Source organism: Seriola aureovittata, chromosome 11, assembly GCF_021018895.1.
Source record: "Seriola aureovittata isolate HTS-2021-v1 ecotype China chromosome 11, ASM2101889v1, whole genome shotgun sequence".
NCBI classification, from domain to species: domain Eukaryota; kingdom Metazoa; phylum Chordata; class Actinopteri; order Carangiformes; family Carangidae; genus Seriola; species Seriola aureovittata.
Window position 1 is genome coordinate 6,007,772 of NC_079374.1, and position 19,940 is coordinate 6,027,711.

Here is a 19,940-nt window from a genome sequence, read left to right on the forward strand (position 1 = left end):
TGTTTTGTAGAACATCAGTGAGATATGTAGAAAAATGAAACCAAAATATCTTCGCCTTTACATAAAATTTCAGATCTGTAAATAGTCTGCATGATCAGTTCTGTAATTATCACACCAAAGGCCATTTCTCACACCATCATGTCACTGGTGAGTCATCTGTAAATGTGCAAGTGAATCTCTTGTATGAGTAACAGAAAAACACCATATTATCCACCCTCTATCTGTCAACGACCCGACGGCAGGACAATAGATTTGCATTCATTACTGATGATAATGGAATTACTTTTAAAAATTAGCATAATAGCACATAATGGGCTCAATGGACTCTTCGTGCCACCTTGACAAAGGCGGCCTGTGAGCCACGCTATGTGACTGTGCGTGCAAGCACACTTTGTGCGCTGCGTACATGCTTCAGTCAGACTCTTCAGTGACACTGTCTGAAGAGAGGAAAAGGTGCAAACTGTCACAAAACGGTGAGGGGAAAAATACTTCAACTACGTTTGGAATAATTTCCTTTTTCATGCTACAAGAATCTGTAATAATGAAAACCTATGCTCGTTTTGAAATCTCAGGATTGTGCAGAAGAGACTTCAGTCTGTGTCATGAGAGGAAACCTACTACAAACACTGAAAACTTTTTCCCCCACTATGAAAACTATTAGAATACAATGCAAGTGACAAGTACAAGTTGACCATTTATTGTGCCACACGAAGAGGGTTTGTTGTTTGAGAAGCAAAAGATCTGCCAAAATCAATATTGTTATGTTAACGATGGATGATTATGAATGTGCGTCAGTGATGTGCGGTTATATACGTTAAACTGTGGCAGGCAAATTCAATTTAGTATTAATTTAATACAAATAAAAAGTAACTACATTAATGGGAGAACAAGTCAAATATTGTCTTCACATTTGCAAAGGCATGAGGAATCGCCGATAGTTCTAATGATCGTCGATCACTGACGCCATCGTCCGTCGGCACAACCCCGGTGTGAACGCACCCGAGATGCATCAAGGAACGCATTTGAGATCTGATCACTCACATGTGTCCACATTCTTTTAGCAGATTTAACACAAATGCATCCTGGGCCACATTGAAGGGCCGCCTACTCTACTGACCACAGTCTGATTATTCCCGCCACAGTTTCATAGGCCCGGTCCAGACCTGGTATTAACATCTGTCTCGGGTGATCCGACCACAAGTGGACAGCTCTCAGTTCGTCAGTTCACACCTGGCGTCTCCACATGCGTCTTGATTGACCACTTATGATCGGATCTCACTTTCCTGCAAATAAACAGGTATGGGTGGTTGTTTTTAGCCAATCGACAGACGGGTGTGTATGAGTGTGTGTGTCAAGCGCCAGCACAGAAGTACCAAAAACTGCAATTCTTCGAATGGCCGCTTGAGGCTGGCTCCAGAAGCGAGTCAATCCTCAGACTCCCGTGTTAAAGGCCCAAATTTAGGTAAAAATGTTTACAGCCTGGCCAGTTTTGGACAGGGGGTGAATTTTTATACAACTAACTCATTTAAATTTTATCAAGGCTTAAAGTTCTGCTCCACTTTGAGTGACAGACGGGTGAGCGCACCGAAGTCTCGTCTCAAGACACGCCCTTCCTCTTTGCCCATTTATGAAATTAGACAGGAGCTCGGCGGAGTCAGGTATTGCCAAGATGGCGATTACGCAACGGCCCACTCTGAGCTTCAAAACCGCTCTTCAGAAACCTACGGGCGATGTCATGGAGGGTACGTCCATCTTTATTTACAGTCTGTAGTGTGTGTGAGAGCGAGCGAGTGGGGCTTTTTTAATATAAAGCGGGGAAATGAGATCCGATCACAAGTTGTCAACCAAGACGCATGTGGAGACGCATTTTAAAGTCAGGTGTGAACTGACGTTAGAGCTGTCCACTTGTGATCGGATCACTGAAGACGCATGTCAGTTCTAGTGCTGCCCGATTAAGCGTATGATTAGCGATATGAACATGTGCAATAATCACGTCGCAAAAGACTGACTGAAACGATGAATTAGAAAAAATGATTTTATTGACACACGGCATGCATGCTGGGTTTTGACGATCCAGCGCCTGAGCCAAATGAACCAGAAAAAAAATAAATAAATAAAACTGTACCGCGTTTTGGTGTCGAGCTGCAGCCTCTCACACAAAAACAGCAGACAGCACAGAGGCGGCGGTGGAGTGAACTTTTTACTGAAGCTGACAACTACAGTCGTAGCTCTGTGAGCGTCATCACAACCTTTGCGAGTAAAGAAAAAAAAAAAAAAAAAAAAGCAGTTAGCATCCTCCATCGCTCCAGCTGTTCAACAAGATTTAAACACGAAGAAAAGCTTCATCCACGCCAGCAGCATGCCACCGCTCGCCGCCAAGAGACGCCAGTTCACATCGAAAATGATTGACTTCCAGTCACTTTGACGTTCTCAGAGCTTTCAGCCTGAACACAGTCACTGCTCTCATCAACCACATCTTCAGCAGCATCAGGCAGGAAGCTCTGATTAGCAGGTTGTTCTTGCCAAGCACTAAAGGAGACACTGGCAAAACGCCGGATATTGTGAGTTGGTGGAGACCAAAACAGAGATAAAAAGGAGAGTGAATATTCTACTTCTACTATTCTACTTCTCAGCTTTGACTTATGGTATTTACAACTGCACTTTATGACATCATATGAAACAAATTTGAGTCTTGAACAAGTACCCCCCCCCTCACATGGACAACTACATCACCAAAGACAGGACGGATGAAACTATGTAAAGATGGCGAGGATCTGCCATGTCAAACCAGAGGCTCTGGTTACACTGGGAAGCATATGGGCAGGTGGAAGGTTGGACAACACAGTAAATCCAGCCAGGAAACGGGGACTGTTTCCCTGGATATCACAGACTCTGATCGTTTTACACATGAGGCCAGAGACAAACACATCAGAATATGAGTTGTATTCATGAAGTTTAAGCTGAGATCTGATTCCCACTCCAGCTGCAGCCACGACCCACGCAGAGATCTGCTGACTCCGTTCATTGAGAGCCTCTGATTCATTGATTATGAGGTAAGCCTGCGAGATGGGAGAAGAAAACATCCCCTATGCAGCCAACAGACAGGGTGACTTGACTCATAAAAATGCATGTGGCACAAAACACACCGCCATGTTGAAAAACAATACGTCATGTCCTCATTTCAGCCTGGGTCACATTAAAACACATTACATAGTCGTTGCTATTTTTAAACCTCCCACTCTTTCTCTGTGCTTACAACAAACTTCTCTCCAGCTAAATGTTACAGGTCAACAACTTCACTCTGGACTGAAGTCTTGGTCTATGAGCTCACTCCGGTCATGAAGGAAAAAAAATAAATAAATAAAAAACCCTGCTTCCCCAGGCTGGCCGGTCTGTGCACTTACTCTTTGTCCCAGCATGCAGTGGTGCAGCAGCGAGGACTCCTGTAGGAAAAGGGCACGATCCTCTAGGAAACAATTGTTCTTGTCCTGCTCAAATAGTTATTAAAAATATTTAGCTATTTTGGTTGCACGGCAACAAGGTAACAACAAGCAAACAGGAAGAATTAATAAAAGATAAGGAAGTGGATATTTAAACAATCAAACTGAATCCAAGCTGCAACAGCAAAAACACGCTGCGTTCATATGAAGCTCGGCGCGGGTTCAATCAGGAAGACTATCTTTATCTTTCATTCACGGTTCTTTCTCTCTCTCTCTCTCTTTCTCTCCCTCTCTGATTTCAGGTGTTTTCAGTAACTAGGCAACCACGTTGTCGCCGTCAAACTTTAAAATCTGCTCTCACCTCTCCTGCTGTCAGCTGTCACTTCACTGCGTGTTGCTGCACCCCCCCCGTTCACCTCCAGTCTTCATACCCAGTGCCAGCTGGAGCTCCTCATCACATCCAGATCTCCAGCGTTCTCTTCTTCCCATCAACCAGCAACACCACAAGCGTCTAAACCCCCCGGGGGATTTCCTGTACTTCACACAGCCTTACCCTTTTTTTCCCCCACATATGATGACATCACGATGGCGTCTAATCGCCAAAGACTCCCATCTCTCACTTTCCCCCTCGTTTTGCACACGGCAATAAAAGTTAATTCGCCGATTCAGAATAAATTCTCTCCTGATTGAAATGGCAACTGTGCAGCTAGAGATGCACAACACAGGAAATACAAGCAGCAGTATAGTACTTATGATCAACCTGGGTATCCTCATGCACGTGCAAGGAGATACTTTGGCTTTTAAACCGTCACTTCAACTATTCAAAAGCACCCGAAACACAGGGACGCGTTTAATATCAGAGCTTCACAGAAGTGGCTGTCAAGCTTTTTTCAATTGTTTTGTTTAACACTGTATCATGCACCGTGCTGACAGCTGAATACAAGCTCCATGTGGAAATTAACCGACTGCCAGTAAAATTAAAAGTTACATGAATATCCAGAAATATCGCTTGTTACATCCTTGGATTTCACAAAGCTCTGTCAAAATAGTCGTGACAGTCGTCCTGCAGTTTATCATTTTATGCTTCATTGCCAGTGAAGCTGAGCCACATAAATAAGTTAATAAATATGTTTTGATTAAGTCAAGTCAAGATCTATACAGTCCAATGTCACATATCACAACAAAAGGCAAAGTAATCAAGACCTCCATCCACACTGAATCCTTCAGTCGCCGCTTTGCATTCTGGACTCTCGCCCGAATGAAAATTCACCTTCACTCTCCCACTTCCGAGGGCATCATCAAGAGGAAATAATCTGTGCGCTTGTTCATGTGCGTCTCAGATTCTAGCACATTTATAGGGTACATTTTGGGGACACGGTTTCTCATTAAATCAATGACTCATTCACGAGGGAAAAAATCATGAGAGAAACCGCAGGGAAACGGCTGCTCGTCCCCCTCGTATCAAAGGCTGAGCTGTCAGCGGCAGGCAATACAGCAGCCACAGAGGGCTGATCATGGGAAATGAGCATTAGTTTCCTGACAGTCACTCACTATAGCAAATAAACTGAGTCAATACTGAGGTCATGAGACTGTGCTAACACACTAGAGCTTAAAAGGTGTCTTTTGTCATAGGCAAGCCGATATCATAGTCATTTTAACACATTAGTTCGAGCAAGAGATAATGCATGTCCTGATACAAGTACATCATGAGTTCATTATGATACGTCCACAATAACCGATACTGTTGTATCATCCAGTCTGTAAAAAAGATTTTGATATTAACAACACTGTCTAATATTCTCCAGGGCTGCAGTGATGAAATACGAGTGCAAAAGACTGCACTGAACCAACAGCAATAGCATTAATAATTAATATGCGACTGTACATTTTATTTATTACTCACACCATTAGGAACTATCCACCTGCTATCTGCTATAAATCCTGTTTTATAGCGTGTGATAAATTGGTTGCACAGTAAACATGTACTATAGGCCCATTTCTCATCACATAAAGTGTCAGAGAAGTTGAAGTCTTGCACTGATGTGCAAACACATCACTGCTGTGGACTTTTGTACTCGTCATGTTTATGTGAATGTGAGTTCTAACACGACAGATGTTTGATGAGGAGGTGGTTCTCTTTCAAGTTTGAGCCGTGAACTTGAACAAAAACTGGGAGAGACTGGGAGGTTTGGTCTGCAGCATTAGATAGCAAGGGGGGGGGGCGAAGTTAGCGGGATAACCATATTATTCTGCTTTGTGAGGCAGGCCTCAGGTCAACCGCATGCTTAGTTTTGAATGGCGTCATACACGATCAGCTGAGTGAGTACAAAACTTGAATTCAATTTTTACTTTTACTGCATTGACCTCCAGCACAAAGGGACCTGTAGCTCTGGGCCAGTTAGCCTGAATAATGGATGGGACACTGCAAACAGTTAAAATGAACTTATTGCTACTGTTGAATCAAACATTTTTCTTGACATTTATCTCGATGGAATGTTTTTAGACGGCTCTGGAAACGTTTTTTCACAAGCCAACGTGGCCTAAGAAGAAGTGGAAATCACTAAAACTACTTTATATAGTCACAGATTTCTTAAAAACACAAGAGCTCTACACAAGAGACATTTTCAGAGCGTCAAAGTCAAAGTCAGTGTGACCGCACAAAACAGAAGGTGTTGTCTTTAAATCTGGCCACATAAAACTAGCTAGTAGCTACATTTCACTAGTGATACCTGATAACGCTTTTATAATTTAGTTGAACTGTCCCTTTTAAAACAATTAAATGAATCTGAATTTGAGATTCAACAGCATGAGTCATTTGCTGACACCTCTTTAGAAGATAATGGGTTTCCTCTACTGAAGAGAGCACATCAAAGAACTGGTGGAGCTTTGTTCACCTCACACAATGACCCAACTTCAGTGTCAACAGGCCCACATTAAGAGTCCTGGAGGGGAAATTAGAAAGGCCACAATACAGGGCCAGGCAGAGGAGAAGGTGGTGAATGTATGAGGCTCACAGAACTACACAACACAGCACAGACACATCCAGCTCAGAACCACACAACCATGTAGCAAACACTCAGACTTAAAAATGCTTGAGCTGGCCACTCATGGACATGAAAAAATGGGCTATCTGCATTTAGTACAACCCCTCTACCATTACTGAGAGGAACAACAAACCCGCTCCGGCTGAATGTGTCGAGAAAAACAAAACATTTGAGAAAAAAAAAAAAAGGTCCTTAAAACAGACAACGAACCATTCAACGTATGGACAAAGAAATGGGGCCAGAAATGAAGACTGTGTGTGGACAGGTTTCTGCTGGACGATATCGTGATACACAGGTGCTCTCAGGTGGTAGAAAACAAACAGGAGCTGATGGGGAGTTCATCATCAGGTGTTGAGTTTATGTTATAAATTGGATGGATTGCAAAAGTAACGGGTGCAAAATGTTGAATATCCCAAGAAGACAACCTCCCGCTCAGCTCAGAGCGCAGCATTAGCGATTAGCATGTAGCGATCTGGTCACATCCCTGGATTTTGGGTGGTAGACAGTTTTGCACAGAACCCGATAAGAGGGAGGAACAACTGTTTTAAAAAGGTAAAACAGCTCTCAATGTTCCTCTGTCCTCTCAGCAGTGATAACACTCTTTCTGATATAAATGCATTAATAACTGTACAGTTTTAAGAGGGAGCATTGTGTTTGAGTCAGTGCTGTGCACTGTTGCTACAGAGGCCTTATTCAATGTGAAGCTTGGCTTGGGGAGAATGAGAAGTGTGAAAAGAGAAGGGAAGTGTGCATGTTACCATGTGCCCCATTTTCATATTCAGTTCACTACTGACACTATCCAGGAAAAACTGTGTTTAAATGTCACTTTTTAGAGAGAAAGAAAGATTCACTTCACTTCTTGCATAACTACTTTTCTTACTGTTTGTTTATTTCCTAAGTTCTTTTGACCGTTTTGTGTTTTGAATGTGCTCTATAAATAAAGTAACTTAATAGTAAAATGTGTGTGGGCGAGAAATGTTTACTTCCCTGGTAAACAATTTACTGCCTAATTTTGTATCTCAGTCGCTTAGTCTGTTCTCAGATGTCTTATTGAGAAAACAAAGTTCTTCTCACAGTCTAACGAACCACGGGGTTACAGCCTAACTTTGAGCATCATCACCCAGTCACGCTAACCACGCAAACTGCCGCAGACTTAACAAGGCTGAGACATAAAATAATATTCCCATGTCTGACAGTAACCAAAGCAAAACCCAGGATAGAAATGGCACAAGATGGGAGGAAATTTTCACATCATCTAAACTCCCCGATGACCAGCAGCAACCATTAAAAGCTATGATCTATGACGCTTTGAACGCCGGACAAAGACGTACCAGATGGGCCTGAACATAAGCTTAAATACATCAGCAGCGTGAAGGAGGAAACCAGTTAAAAGCTCATCACAGTGCTGAAGTGAGGCCTGCAGCTCCCCACCACCACCTTCACTCTTGAACCACACACCTTTCACCTCTGTGCTGCCAATGACTGAAGGGATGTGCATTCAGAAGAGTTAAGAGGCAACGGCGGGAATGGATTAAGTGCCAAAGGACAAATGCAAAAGTGCAGTGCAGTGTGCAAGATTTAAGAAAAAACACTAGTAAAAGGTGCATTAATTAGGCTGCTAGTCCCCTGCAAACCCCCTCACTCCCATCGGCTTCAGCTACATGACGGTGCTCAGTTTCTTTCACGTGTCATCCGTCCACGTCTAAAAGGCAAAACTGTTAAAGCTGTTCTGACGCTCGAAGGTGAGAAAACGTGCAGTTGTGTGTACCCTCCGCCCCGGCTGCATCACGCCGCCTAATCTCTCTCCGCGAGCTCTGTGTCTTCCGCACGCGTTTGTAGTCTCAACGTAACGAACTGCAGAGGCGGCAATAACGAGACGCGCTTTAAGACAGTCTCTCCTCAAAGGAATTAATGGTGCTGCACAGAGCAAAAGAGCAGTTGTACACATGTGAAATGAAAGAACGAACGAGGGGAGGGGCTGTGTTGGTGGGGGTGTCTCGCGTCAGGTACCAGTGAAACGTGAAATACAAGCCAGGAAGTCTAGTTTGAGTGACAGATCTGTGAATTTAAAAGGCCTTCAGCTGCCAAAACACTGTACAGCAGAGACAGGACCCTTTTATTATCACTTATTATTTCATTATCTGTTGCAAAACTGTGAGGAAACAGAAACACGACGACATTACAAAATACTCCACCTGGATTGTGCCTGTATGTGATTGACCAGCGCAGCGCCCTGCCAGATGATGACATGCTGCATTGCGGGAAAAGTTGAGCCAGGTGCAACTTTTTTTTTTTTTTTTTTTTCTTTTTTTGCTCCCCTTGCATTGGCATCACCCACTGCATCGCTGGACTGGGCTCATTCAAATGAATGACTGCGCTAAAAGAGAAGTTCAAACCCTGCTTTGCTTTCATAAACACCTGTGTGAAGTGGACATGACTGATTCTTTGAGTCATGAGGGTCAGCGATGACGATCATAATCGTCTCCCTCCTGACCAAGACACTCCACACTCCGGCCCCAAGCAAAGATCCTCTTCACCTCCTGCAGTCAGGTCAGGTTTTAAACAAACAATCTGCAGTGGTAAAGATTATGATTCTAGAGGCCTGAGCGGTTCCCAGTAGAAGCTGAAAAAAAAATTACACCTTTTCTTACTTCAACAGTCTTAACGCTGTAAACGCCGCGCTCACACAGCGTCTGCGTACAGCAGCCACATCCGATTGGTCAGGGCAGAACGATAGGAAATACCAAACACAGAAACAACAAGGAGCCAAAGCCAGACTGAATAATGAAGCGGTAACAAAATGGCAATTCAGTCTAAATATAAGGGGGAAAAAAAAGAAAGAAGAAAATGAAAACCTGCCTTTTCTCAGAATAATGAAGATTAATAGATTTATTTACCAGCAGTTTCCTACCGCTTCATTATAATACAAGCTGAGAGAAATGACCTCGCTGGACAAACAATTCCATAGTACACATGTGCATCGTAATTATTTATTCACCCCGCCCCCCTCCCTTCGAATAATATCACAGTGAGTCCAGATCCCTTCGTAGAATACAAACTAATTAAAGCTAATGAATGTCAGATGAGCAGAATGAAGCAATCAAGCACAACAAACCAAGTGTTGCTCAGCTCGCCGCAGTGGAAACACGACAACGTGAAAGTGGAAACTATCCATCAGTTTTAGATTCCCGCTGTCACATAATCAGCTTGTAATTACAGGAACATGCAGACATCAGAATGAGAGGACATTCTCCGTTTATTAAAATATGCAACACGTCGTTTAACAAGAAAAAGCTTAAGCTCCACAGTTTCCCCAAGTTTCAGCCACATCTTCAGCCTGCAGTCGCACGTTAACACGACGTGGCTAAACGTGACGATTAGCTGAAGCAGAAGAACAAAATGAACGTCAACAAACACTTACTAAAAATATAACTCACTGCTGAACATAACAGTTTGGACGGTTTGAGAAAAAGCATATCCACAGAGCTGCTCCAGAGCTGACAACTACTGCATGCTTGTATCAATGAAACATCCTCACAACTGTGTTACCTTGACCATTAAAACCTCACAGGTAGATGAAAAAGGAGCATTGCTGCTGAAACTTTCATCCGTTGCTACCTTTAAGTGAACACAATAAAAGTTTTCTGTATCTGCACAAAGACGTTTCTTGCTTCCTAGACGATGTAAAAATTACTTAATTGTCCACTGGACAAATTGTATATTTAGAAAATGGTAAAAGTCGGATTTGAAACGAAATTCTTTTAGGACTGAGAACATGATTAGAATTTCTGCTTAATATAAAAAAGGTGAGATTTTATGATTTGATGGACTTTTTTTTCCCCCTCTACACTTAAAGTGAATTTTCTCCAGATTCTTCTTTTAGTGTGATCAGTAGTTCATTCAGTACGCAGTAGAAGAAAATGCTCTACAATACAAATACCCCACTAAAAAAATCCTCAAAGCTAAAGAACAATCTAAAACACAAACAATGGATGTCTAGGATTTTCTGTTAAGTTTTAGTTGTACTTGCTCATGTATTAGTCATGTTGTCAGTGCTCAGGCCATTACATGACACTGGATGTTTGGAAGAAGGACCAAGTACAGATTGTACCAATGTTTTTCTTTTCTTTTAAATCATAAACAGAAATAAAGAGAAGAAAAATTAGCATCAATTCGTATCTAACTGATCAGACCAACTACTTCAACATCTTACAAACCACTTTTGGCAATAGCTCTGGTTTTATTAAAAACAACAAAAACAAAAAAAGAACACACTGCACATCCTGTACGCTGAGCAAACAGAAGAGCAACACAATGCACAGGAGCATTCTATAGACGTTATGAGTCTCCGTTTGACCCAGTGCACAAAAGGATGTGCAGGCAAGTCTGTGAGTGGAGGTAAAATATACACAGGTGCTCCCAGGGAGGCGCTGAGAGGAACCGGTTGATGTTTGTGAAATAAAATCTGTTGCTAAGTTACAGGAGCACTGAGCGCAGTTTTCTGGACTCGCAGGGGAATGCGTCAGCAGTGGTTTCTGAAAAAGGTACTCAGGCTCGCCCTGCATCCATGTTTGGCTCAAATATTATCTCCAAAACTGCAGCATCCTCGGTCACACTCCACGGCCTCTGGGTGCTCACTCTCTCAAATACAATTAAACAAAAGCAAACAGCAGCTGAAACTACGTATTTGGACGCTGCCACGGGGGACAGGGACAAAGCAGTGAACCTTGCTATGTGTTTAGATTCTGATTCAGACAGTTTTCCCTGAGGGACACCTTTATCTCATTGCTCTCAAGCACATGTGCCTTGTCCTACGGGGGGAGGGAATTGGTTAAAAGTCTGTCCACAGGGGCTGAGTCTCGCAGGGAAATTAAAAGCATGTCTAGAAGCAGGTCAGGACCAGGAGGGATGGCTGCGAGAAGACAGGCAACCCAAGGGGAGATGATGTGGACATCTGTTTTGAATTTCCACACATTACGAGCAACAGGCAATTCAATTAGACAGGCAGAAAACCCTGTTACCACTGGAATCCTGCCAGCCAGGACTGGCCTGCGTACATGCCCTTCTCCGTGAATTTGGAGAGGGGGCAGAGAAGAATGGAAGCAGAGCTTTTCCACCAAACAGTCCCAGGAAACAAACTCAGGAAGTAACTCATGAGCCTGAAGTTCCTTCTTGTTTGCATTTCCATCATATCTCAAGAAACTACGAAGATTAGGTAAAGTTAAACAAGTCGAGATCATTTTTGTACAACACAAAAGTTGTATAGCGTTGTATGAAGCCCTTTGTGGCTCCAAAAGACGCTGCATGAAGTCGGATAAATTGGCACAAGGGGCAAGTCTGAAAATGGAAAAAAAAAAAAGGCTAGTGGCTCGAAGCTACATTAGCTATGAAAGAATGTAGAAGAATGTAAGAAAACAAACAAACAAAAAAAACCGATATCACTGGTTCTGCTGGCTTGATTTTTAGCCTTTTTTTTTTAGCCGTCCATCACGAGTCTGACCTTAAATGTCAACAACACTACAAGCTCCCATACCAACTCCCAACACTGATACTAGCACCAACCGCTGCTTGTTTACTGGACAGGCTGCATTTCAGCTCTGCAAATTCCACCTTAACAGTTCCCAGGCTGTCAGACAACACTACGCTGAGAAAAAAAGGATTTCGGAGCGGGGGCAGGAACATAAACTGGAAGCAGAAAGTAGTTCTCCAGTGAGCTTAGATGTCTAGTTTAACCTGAAGTACATTTGTGCGAAAAGACCAAAGATTTCCTTTTGTCTAAATTAGCAGTTGAGATACAGACCTAGCCCACATTTTAACCTGGTCGTCTTTAGGCCTTTTTGTGACCTTTCAATCATCAAACGCCTGCTGACCGGGTCCCTGGAAAAGGTCAGACCAGAGCCACAGGAGAACAAGAGTCCTGTCCTTCATCCTGTCAACATCCGTCTCCGTACCCTCATAAAACCAGCTATGCTGCAAGGTTATTCCCAGTTCAGATTTCAGTTTCACCTGTAATGAACCACAGCTAGATATCGACTCCGCTCACACTCTAACCTGTTATCTGGAGCCACCAGAGTTTGTATAGCACTGTTTTTTTTGCTTGACCAAACAAACCACACCACAGCAATCCTACTAACACTAGAGGTGAATCTTCCCTCGATGTCACCTGCTCAAGAAACCAAATATGTGACACGGCTGGACTGATGAAGACATGACAGGCTAATCCATGAGAGGAGACAGGAATAATGAGGGGATGAAGGGGCTGAACAAACAGGCGTATGACTGATCTGCTTCTCACACCGAGGCTGACGAGACTCTGCAGTGCGATTTGTGTATTTTGTGTCATTTGGACATTATTATCTTGGAGCAAAGATGAAGACACAGCAGCTGAAAGCTTCCCTCACAATGTCAGTGCAGAGCCTCCCCCTCCGAGGCCTCTGCAATGACCTGCAAAATTAACCACTATAATGGCATCAGCACAGGCACAACAGACAGACAGCCACACCAAGTAAATTTAAAATAGGTTATGATGAAATTTACTGCAAAGCTTAACTAACACCTTGAAAATTAAAGTAAAAACCTCATCCTAATTTTGCAACAATGTGATTTCCGGTACAGCTGCTCAGGCTAATATGAAAGAGAGTATTAAGGAAGGTTACAAGGTTGAATGATGCTGCATTTCTTAAAAACTTGGGAAAACCCAACATATTTAACAAAAAAAAAAAGGACACATAAAACATATTCCTGGGAGCACACGCTTAAGAAAACGGCATTATCTTGGGATCTCGCATAAACAGCAGCGGTTTAACTCAGCGAAGAGCCGGGTCCTATGTAAACAGGAGAGAACAGATATGCTAAAAACAACAGCATGGTGAGGAAAGAACAACAAATACAGCAGCTCGTTCCCACACACTCACATCAACACATCAAATGACAATGTGGCTTTCGCAGAAAAGACAAATAGATGCTGGGTCACATTCGCACAAAAAAAAAAAAAACTAAACTATCAGCCCGGTCTTTGCTTATATAACCAAACATTAGATTCCAAAAGGAAACAAAAAAGGGGGACGAAAGAAAAGTGAAATCCTACATCCTTTTTCAGTGTTCAACACATTCTTTGCACGTTTTCATTCCTGATGCGATTGCCGAGACGACTGGAGAAGGAGCTGAGGCTGAACCATATTACGAGGCCGTTCAAATGGCGTGCAATTTAATATTCTCTTTCTAAAGTTGGATACACCACTGATGGCCCAGATAAAGTGTGGGACATTTCATTTTTGTAATTTCTGGAGCATACTGTGCAAGTCTCTTTTCGGTTTCAACAGTAGACTTATATTCTGTTTATTTACACAATATAGAGACGGGAACATTATATCTCTATGTGGTAACTGAACCTCATTTCATCAACATCTGAACATCAACTATGGGCTTTATTCTGCCGCTTTAACAGCCTCCACTCTTCTGGTTTCAGGCTTTCCACCAGAGTTTAGGAACCGGCTGCAGGGATTTGTTCCCATTCAGCCACAACAGCATGAAAAAAATGACACGGCTGCATTGTATTGCAATCTATTGTCCACCACCTGTGTGAGTAAAGCATCTTTTCTCCACTTCACTATCTTTACGTGCCAGGTCAGTTTTTTGCCAGAATCTCGACTCTGAAGCATTAAAATTTACTTGTGAATGGATCTAAATGCCTCTATTTATTGGCAAGTGATTTGTCTTTATGTACATATCGCTGTATGGACAATGTGCAGAGTACAGTACCAAGTATCTATTACCATTACTGATCCCATAAAAAGGTGGAAATTTGCTTGTGAAACAGCAAAAAACGACACAATATTGAAACCGTTGCACCTGGAAGACAGAGCGCTTTGAGACCCTTTGCTTCTGATAAGCTTCTAGTGAGTGAACATGAGGTTTCAGCGAGGTCAGGTCTGTGTTCCAGTTCATCCCAAAAAAAAAAAAAAAAAAAAAAAAAAAAGTGTCGGATGGATCCACAGCGAGCTCAGAGAACCATGACTTCATGGACCCGCCTAATTGGAACGAAGGGCCGAGACCAAACCACGAGCTACAGCCCCAGACCAAAACCACAACAGGACGTACGTGGACAGGCATCTCTAACAGTGTCCTTCACGATTTAAGGATAAAACCCTTCTGAGTTAAACCGTATTGTTTTTTTTTTAGGGAGGCATCTTTATAAAAAAAGGCACCTACTGTAGAGGAGCTACACTGCTGGAAGGAATGTTTATGAGCTACACTGGGCCTGATAAAAACAGTAAATAGAGTAAACAGCCAGAACAATGAGGTGGGAGTTAGGAGCTGCAGCAGCGCACGCACACACACACACACACACACACACACACACACACACACACACACACACACACACACACAGTTTGGGGTTAATAACACTGAGTTGTAGAACTCAGTGTACGATGCAATTAAGTGTACCTTTAAATAATGGTGGAAAATTAAAGCCATTTGTGTAGGCACCTTTATTACAGACGGACTCCACCGGCCCTGGAGAGATGTTTCGAAAGTAATATTGATGTTGTTAAAATACTACCAGAGGCATTTAGATTTTATGAGGAACATGTAGGCTCAGCAGCACATTAAAACAATATCCCCTGAAACTACCAACTGTAAGCTCATTACAAGTCCAGATGAAGTCGAACAAACGATCTGAAATCAGTCTTCCCAAAGCTAAGGGCCAACACGTTTTCCCCCTCCGTAAAAACAGCCTAAATTTCAGGCATTTAAACAGCAGTTTGCTCTTCAGTTTATTATAAAATAATAAGTCCTAAATATGATACATAGCCGTGGTTGCAAATGTGCTTTAAGGCCGAAATTAAGAAGCCGAGAGCAGGATTTATATTAGCTGCAGATCTGAGCTGTTGCTGAAAAGATGTGATGATTATACCCAGTCACAAATAAATCACGAAACCTCATATGTCAGATAAACATCCTCTGCATTCATAGAAGGTCATTATGTTGAAGAGTCTGTTGATGGAAGACTTTCATAAACAACAAATAGTCACACACTCCATCCTGACAGGAACCCACTGGTTCTTCTTTGGAAATACACTCACTACTTCAACAATTAACATTCATTTCTAATGAAGTAAGAGTGAAACACTGAGCCTCAACCTGAGAAGTTTATTCCCAAGAAGAACGCCGTGTCTGCCGTTTGGGCACATTTTGGCTTCAGTGAAGACGGAACCGAACAAAAAGAAAGTCAAATACAAGACTTCAGCCACCGAAAGATAGCGCCACCAGTTTGATTAGCGACTTGGAAAACAGTCACATTAGAAAAAATGAAGAGCACAAAAACTGTGGTAAAAGTTTGCAATATGATTTGAAGTCATATCGTCCTGCCCTACTACAGACCATCCAGTTTTTCCTCATTCACAATTGGAAAACACTTCAATTGCAGTCCAACATAATTGGTAAAGTTAAACTAATGGGAGGAATATTTGGAAAGACAAAAATAAAAACAGGAAACTCCAACCAACTCCAACTGCAGAGGAGAGTCTGACTGTAGTTTGCATAGATGCACTTGTGTGTTAAACACTGGAGGAGGATCAAGCCAGGTGCGCTTTCCCTGGCAACCAGCAGCTAAGTGTTTGTCTACCAATCACTAGTTCAAGTCGTCAATTAAGCTATTTAATGTTTGCTGAGGAGACAGACTGCAGCCATGGCAACAGCAAGTTACTGGACTGACAAAAAAGAAAACAGAACCACTTTTTTTGTGCTTAAGTGCCCTTTAATGCCCCTTTTTCAAAAACATTCAGGCAAGCAGGAGTGGATAAGACCTGACTGACCTCCACCAAATGCCCCTCTGCTCTTAGCAGCTGCCCCTCCAGTTAATCCAAACGCCTCTCTGATCAGCCAAAATGCACCTGACTTCTTGACCTAAGGCTAAATAGTGAACACAATGACCTTCAGTCAAAAATGAGACTTAAAGGCCTCGGTATGCTTCACATGTTCTAGGTCAGACCACATCTGAAGGCAGATGTCCATACTTATTAGGAATGGCCAAAAATGTCTAAAAGGAGTGGCTGCATCACACTGTCTCCCTGATTTATCCCCAAGAACTCTAGATTTTTGTGTGTGTGTGTTTATGTAGTTTTGACATGATGGATCACACACTTTTGGACAGTCTCTCTTCAAGAGCATTATCTGTTCTGCACCTTCATGTAAACACAAAAAGTCACTTAAGCAGCTGTGTGAAGAATTGCCCTGCATGAGATGGTGGTACCCCCGTTTTCATTTCCCCTCTTTCCCCCCCACTAGAGAGTGAGTGCGTGCCACCGCTGTGAGGAGCTTTTTGACAATGAGGGAAAACAAGATCAGCAGCAGGAAGCTCTAAAAGGAAATGCCCATGTTGAGCCGTGCCTTGTTGCGCGCAGTGGAGGTGTGGAGCACCAGCTCTGTGTGCAGATTAAATTCAAAACTTTAGAAACACGCAACATTGTTCTTACATACCTGCTTCCACAGAAAGCTGTCCATGCCGTTTAACATCCAAGAAACAGCCACGTGGATGGCGGAAAGAATAACTCCAGTGATGACCGCGGCGCGCATCCTGACGGGCAGCAGAGTGTAGATGACATGGATGAAGAACACGGTCCACCAGATCCCCTCCGAGGCACTTCTGGGTTGCACGAGCAGCACTCCGACCACCTGGATCACCAGCACCACCAGGATGACCACATAGCACACAATCCACATATGGTCCTGGTGAAACCCGTTCCTGTTGCAGACCACCATGAGTATGAGTGTGAGGAAGATGGCAACGGAAAAGACCACCACATAAGTTACGCTCGGCCTCGCCGCCCCGCCGGAGCAGTGGAAACCCAGCATGACCGTGAAGACCAGCACCAGCACCGCCATGAGCATGGTCAGACTGCTCTGGTTGAGACGGAAAAAGTAGCGCTGGTAGAGCCGCTCCAATTTCTCCGACTGGAACTTCTTGGATTTGAAAACGTGCATGACGCTGGTGCAGCACGCCACTAAAGAAAAGTTAACATCGGGCATGACCTCCTCGTCGTTGGTCTTCGGCTTGGCTCTCCGCTCCTCCAGACCCAGCTCTACAGACTTGGGTCTCACCTCGTCCTCTGGGCGTTTAGGGGACGCGCGGCCTCGGTTCTCCTCGCCATGGTCCTGCCAAGCCGACCTGGACCTGAAGCTGACCCTGCTGACGGTCGTGGAGGCTCGGCCGGGCTGCCGGTGGTCCGGATCATCCTCTTCCTTCCACCGACTGTTAGTCCGGGTGAGCTTCTTGCGCGGGGATCTGGCCGAGTATGGGCACCCGTTGGCCACGGACTCAGACTCTCCCCAAGCTGATCTGTGCTCGGTCCCTCCCCTCAACACAGGCGCACCGACTCCGGGTGGGCTGACACTGTTTGATCTGGACATAGTAGTTAAGAGAACGGGAGGCAACAACAGAATGTGCTCAAACTAATAAACACTGCATTAAAAGTTTTGTTCCACTGAAAAATAATGTCAGGACACAAGGACGAGGCGCATCACGTGTCTGCTATAAGTTGAATTTCCCATAGTTGGCCACAATCTGAGTCAATACAAACTATCACTGTTTTTTTCCCCCACTTTTAGAGGCAAAAATTCATTTTAAAATCTTTAAAATCGACATGGGAATGTCCAAAGAAGTAACCAGAAGTGATGAAAAGCTCTGGGAATAAAAAAAAAACAACAAAAAAAAAAACAATTGAACATGCGCAAAAAGTCACTGGGGAGCCAGTTTCGCCACGAGAGGAGGGAAGATTAGATCCAGGTGGGTTTGGCTCTACATCATTGGGCCCAATTAACTAACATCCATGGAGAGGTTGCACGGCAGCGCGCGCTGTAGATGACAAAACCCAATACACAAATCAGATAGTCCCCAGAGATCATAGCGCAACACCATCAATTACGCCGTGAATCCGTTATATCTGCGGACATGTTTCCTGTATTCTTGTAAACGGTGTGTGGACAGTGAAGACGGAGGTGGGGGGGGATAAAAAAGGCGAATCCCATGTTGGCGGTTCTCATCTGGTCCCGTCAAGTCTTAATTCACCTGTATTGAGCGAACACCGCAGCACTGGACGGCGGTGGGAGCCTCACGTTTGGCCAAAAAGCATCATCACGATCCTCGCACACTTGCGCTGATCTGAGCGGAGGAAAAAACTCAGCCGCTCCTCCTTCTCCTCCTGTGGCAGCCACAAAAAACAGCCCCTTGGTCCATGGTACAGCTGTAGTGCTACGACGCAGTCAATTTATCGTCAACCTCTGCGCTGAATCAATGTCCAACAGCTGTCCATCACTGTCCAATTCCCCAGAGAGAGAGAGAGAGAGAGAGGGAGAGAGACTCCTGATCTGATTTGTAGCCAGACTCCAACGCGCAGCGAATCCGCGGCCGTGCAGCGGCAGTGTTTCATGAAGTGTCTACCCGGTGCCAAAGTGCAGCCTCGGACAATCCGCTCGGTGTCTGTTTGGAGCGTGGCATCATAACATATTTACCGCTGATTGCTGCTTTAATGGCCATTCAACCAAGTGTGCTTCCTGCTGTCCGCCTCTACGCCGCGCTGCCATTGGAAAGAGAAGAGGGTGAGTCACGCTTTGGCGCGTTTTCATTGGACGCCAGGCTGGTCAATCCGCGTCAGAGGCTGCGCGACCCCCGGGCGCTTTCGATGAATGGGCGCGTCTGTACTCACAGCTGGATAGCCCTCACACACACACACACACACACACACACACACACACACACACACCGGTGGTTGAAAATTGGACTCCTGGACTTGAGGTCCAATAACTTAATGAGGATCATTTTTACACAATTATTCTCATCTTTCAAAATAATTTAAATGTTTATTTAAATTTTAATACATTGAATAGATACATTTTGTCATTGTGAAGCTCTTCTTTGATAACTTTTATTTTGAAAAAAAAAATCACTCAGTGGATTCAATTATTTATCAATTAGAAAGGTCAAACATGGTTCAAGACCCCTCACATATGAATATTTGATGCTTTCATGTAAATTAAATTTAGTTTAGTTTCAGATTGTTGGTCGGACCAAACAAGAAAAATGAAGATGTCATCTTGGATTCTGCCAACGTTAATTTTTCACTATTCTTTTGATATTTCATAAACTAAATGATTAATAAATGCTTGGAAAAGTAATCAACAATTCCCTTTACAGCTTTACATCTGTGCTTGCTTACCTACAGTGAGATGGGGCTCTTGCAACAGTAATCACTTTATAGAAGAAAGGGGTGAATAAGTTGTTTCACCTCTTCCACCATTTACACCAGCAGTGAGTCTGTGGACATGTTACATAGGAGAAAAGAGCATTTTGTGTCACTTAAGTTCACATTGTGTGTTAACGAATAGAAATTGGAGGCATGTGACGAGGAGCCTCGTGTGTTCGCTGAGACCGGCTCACCTCCAGCTGAATTCCCTT

The 19,940-nt window shown here is 43.6% G+C and overlaps 2 protein-coding genes across 3 annotated transcripts in view; one reads left to right on the top strand and one right to left on the bottom strand.

Annotated features, from left to right (window-relative positions):
• Positions 1-19,218, bottom strand: part of adcy5 (adenylate cyclase 5) — a 92,987-nt gene extending 73,769 nt beyond the window's left edge. Inside the window, exon 1 of one of the 2 annotated variants that reach the window (XM_056388834.1) lies at positions 16,967-19,218. In XM_056388834.1, the coding sequence (XP_056244809.1) occupies positions 16,967-17,896 (930 nt within the window). In that variant the 5' untranslated portion in view covers positions 17,897-19,218. The remainder of the gene's footprint in view (positions 1-16,966) is intronic. The other variant, XM_056388833.1, reaches the window with a different exon arrangement.
• LOC130177651 (uncharacterized) overlaps positions 19,015-19,940 on the top strand; it is a 7,198-nt gene continuing 6,272 nt past the window's right edge. Inside the window, 2 exon segments of the mRNA XM_056389550.1 lie at positions 19,015-19,179; positions 19,871-19,940. The exon segment at positions 19,871-19,940 is cut by the window's right edge and continues 24 nt beyond it. Of these exon segments, the coding sequence (XP_056245525.1) occupies positions 19,015-19,179; positions 19,871-19,940 (235 nt within the window).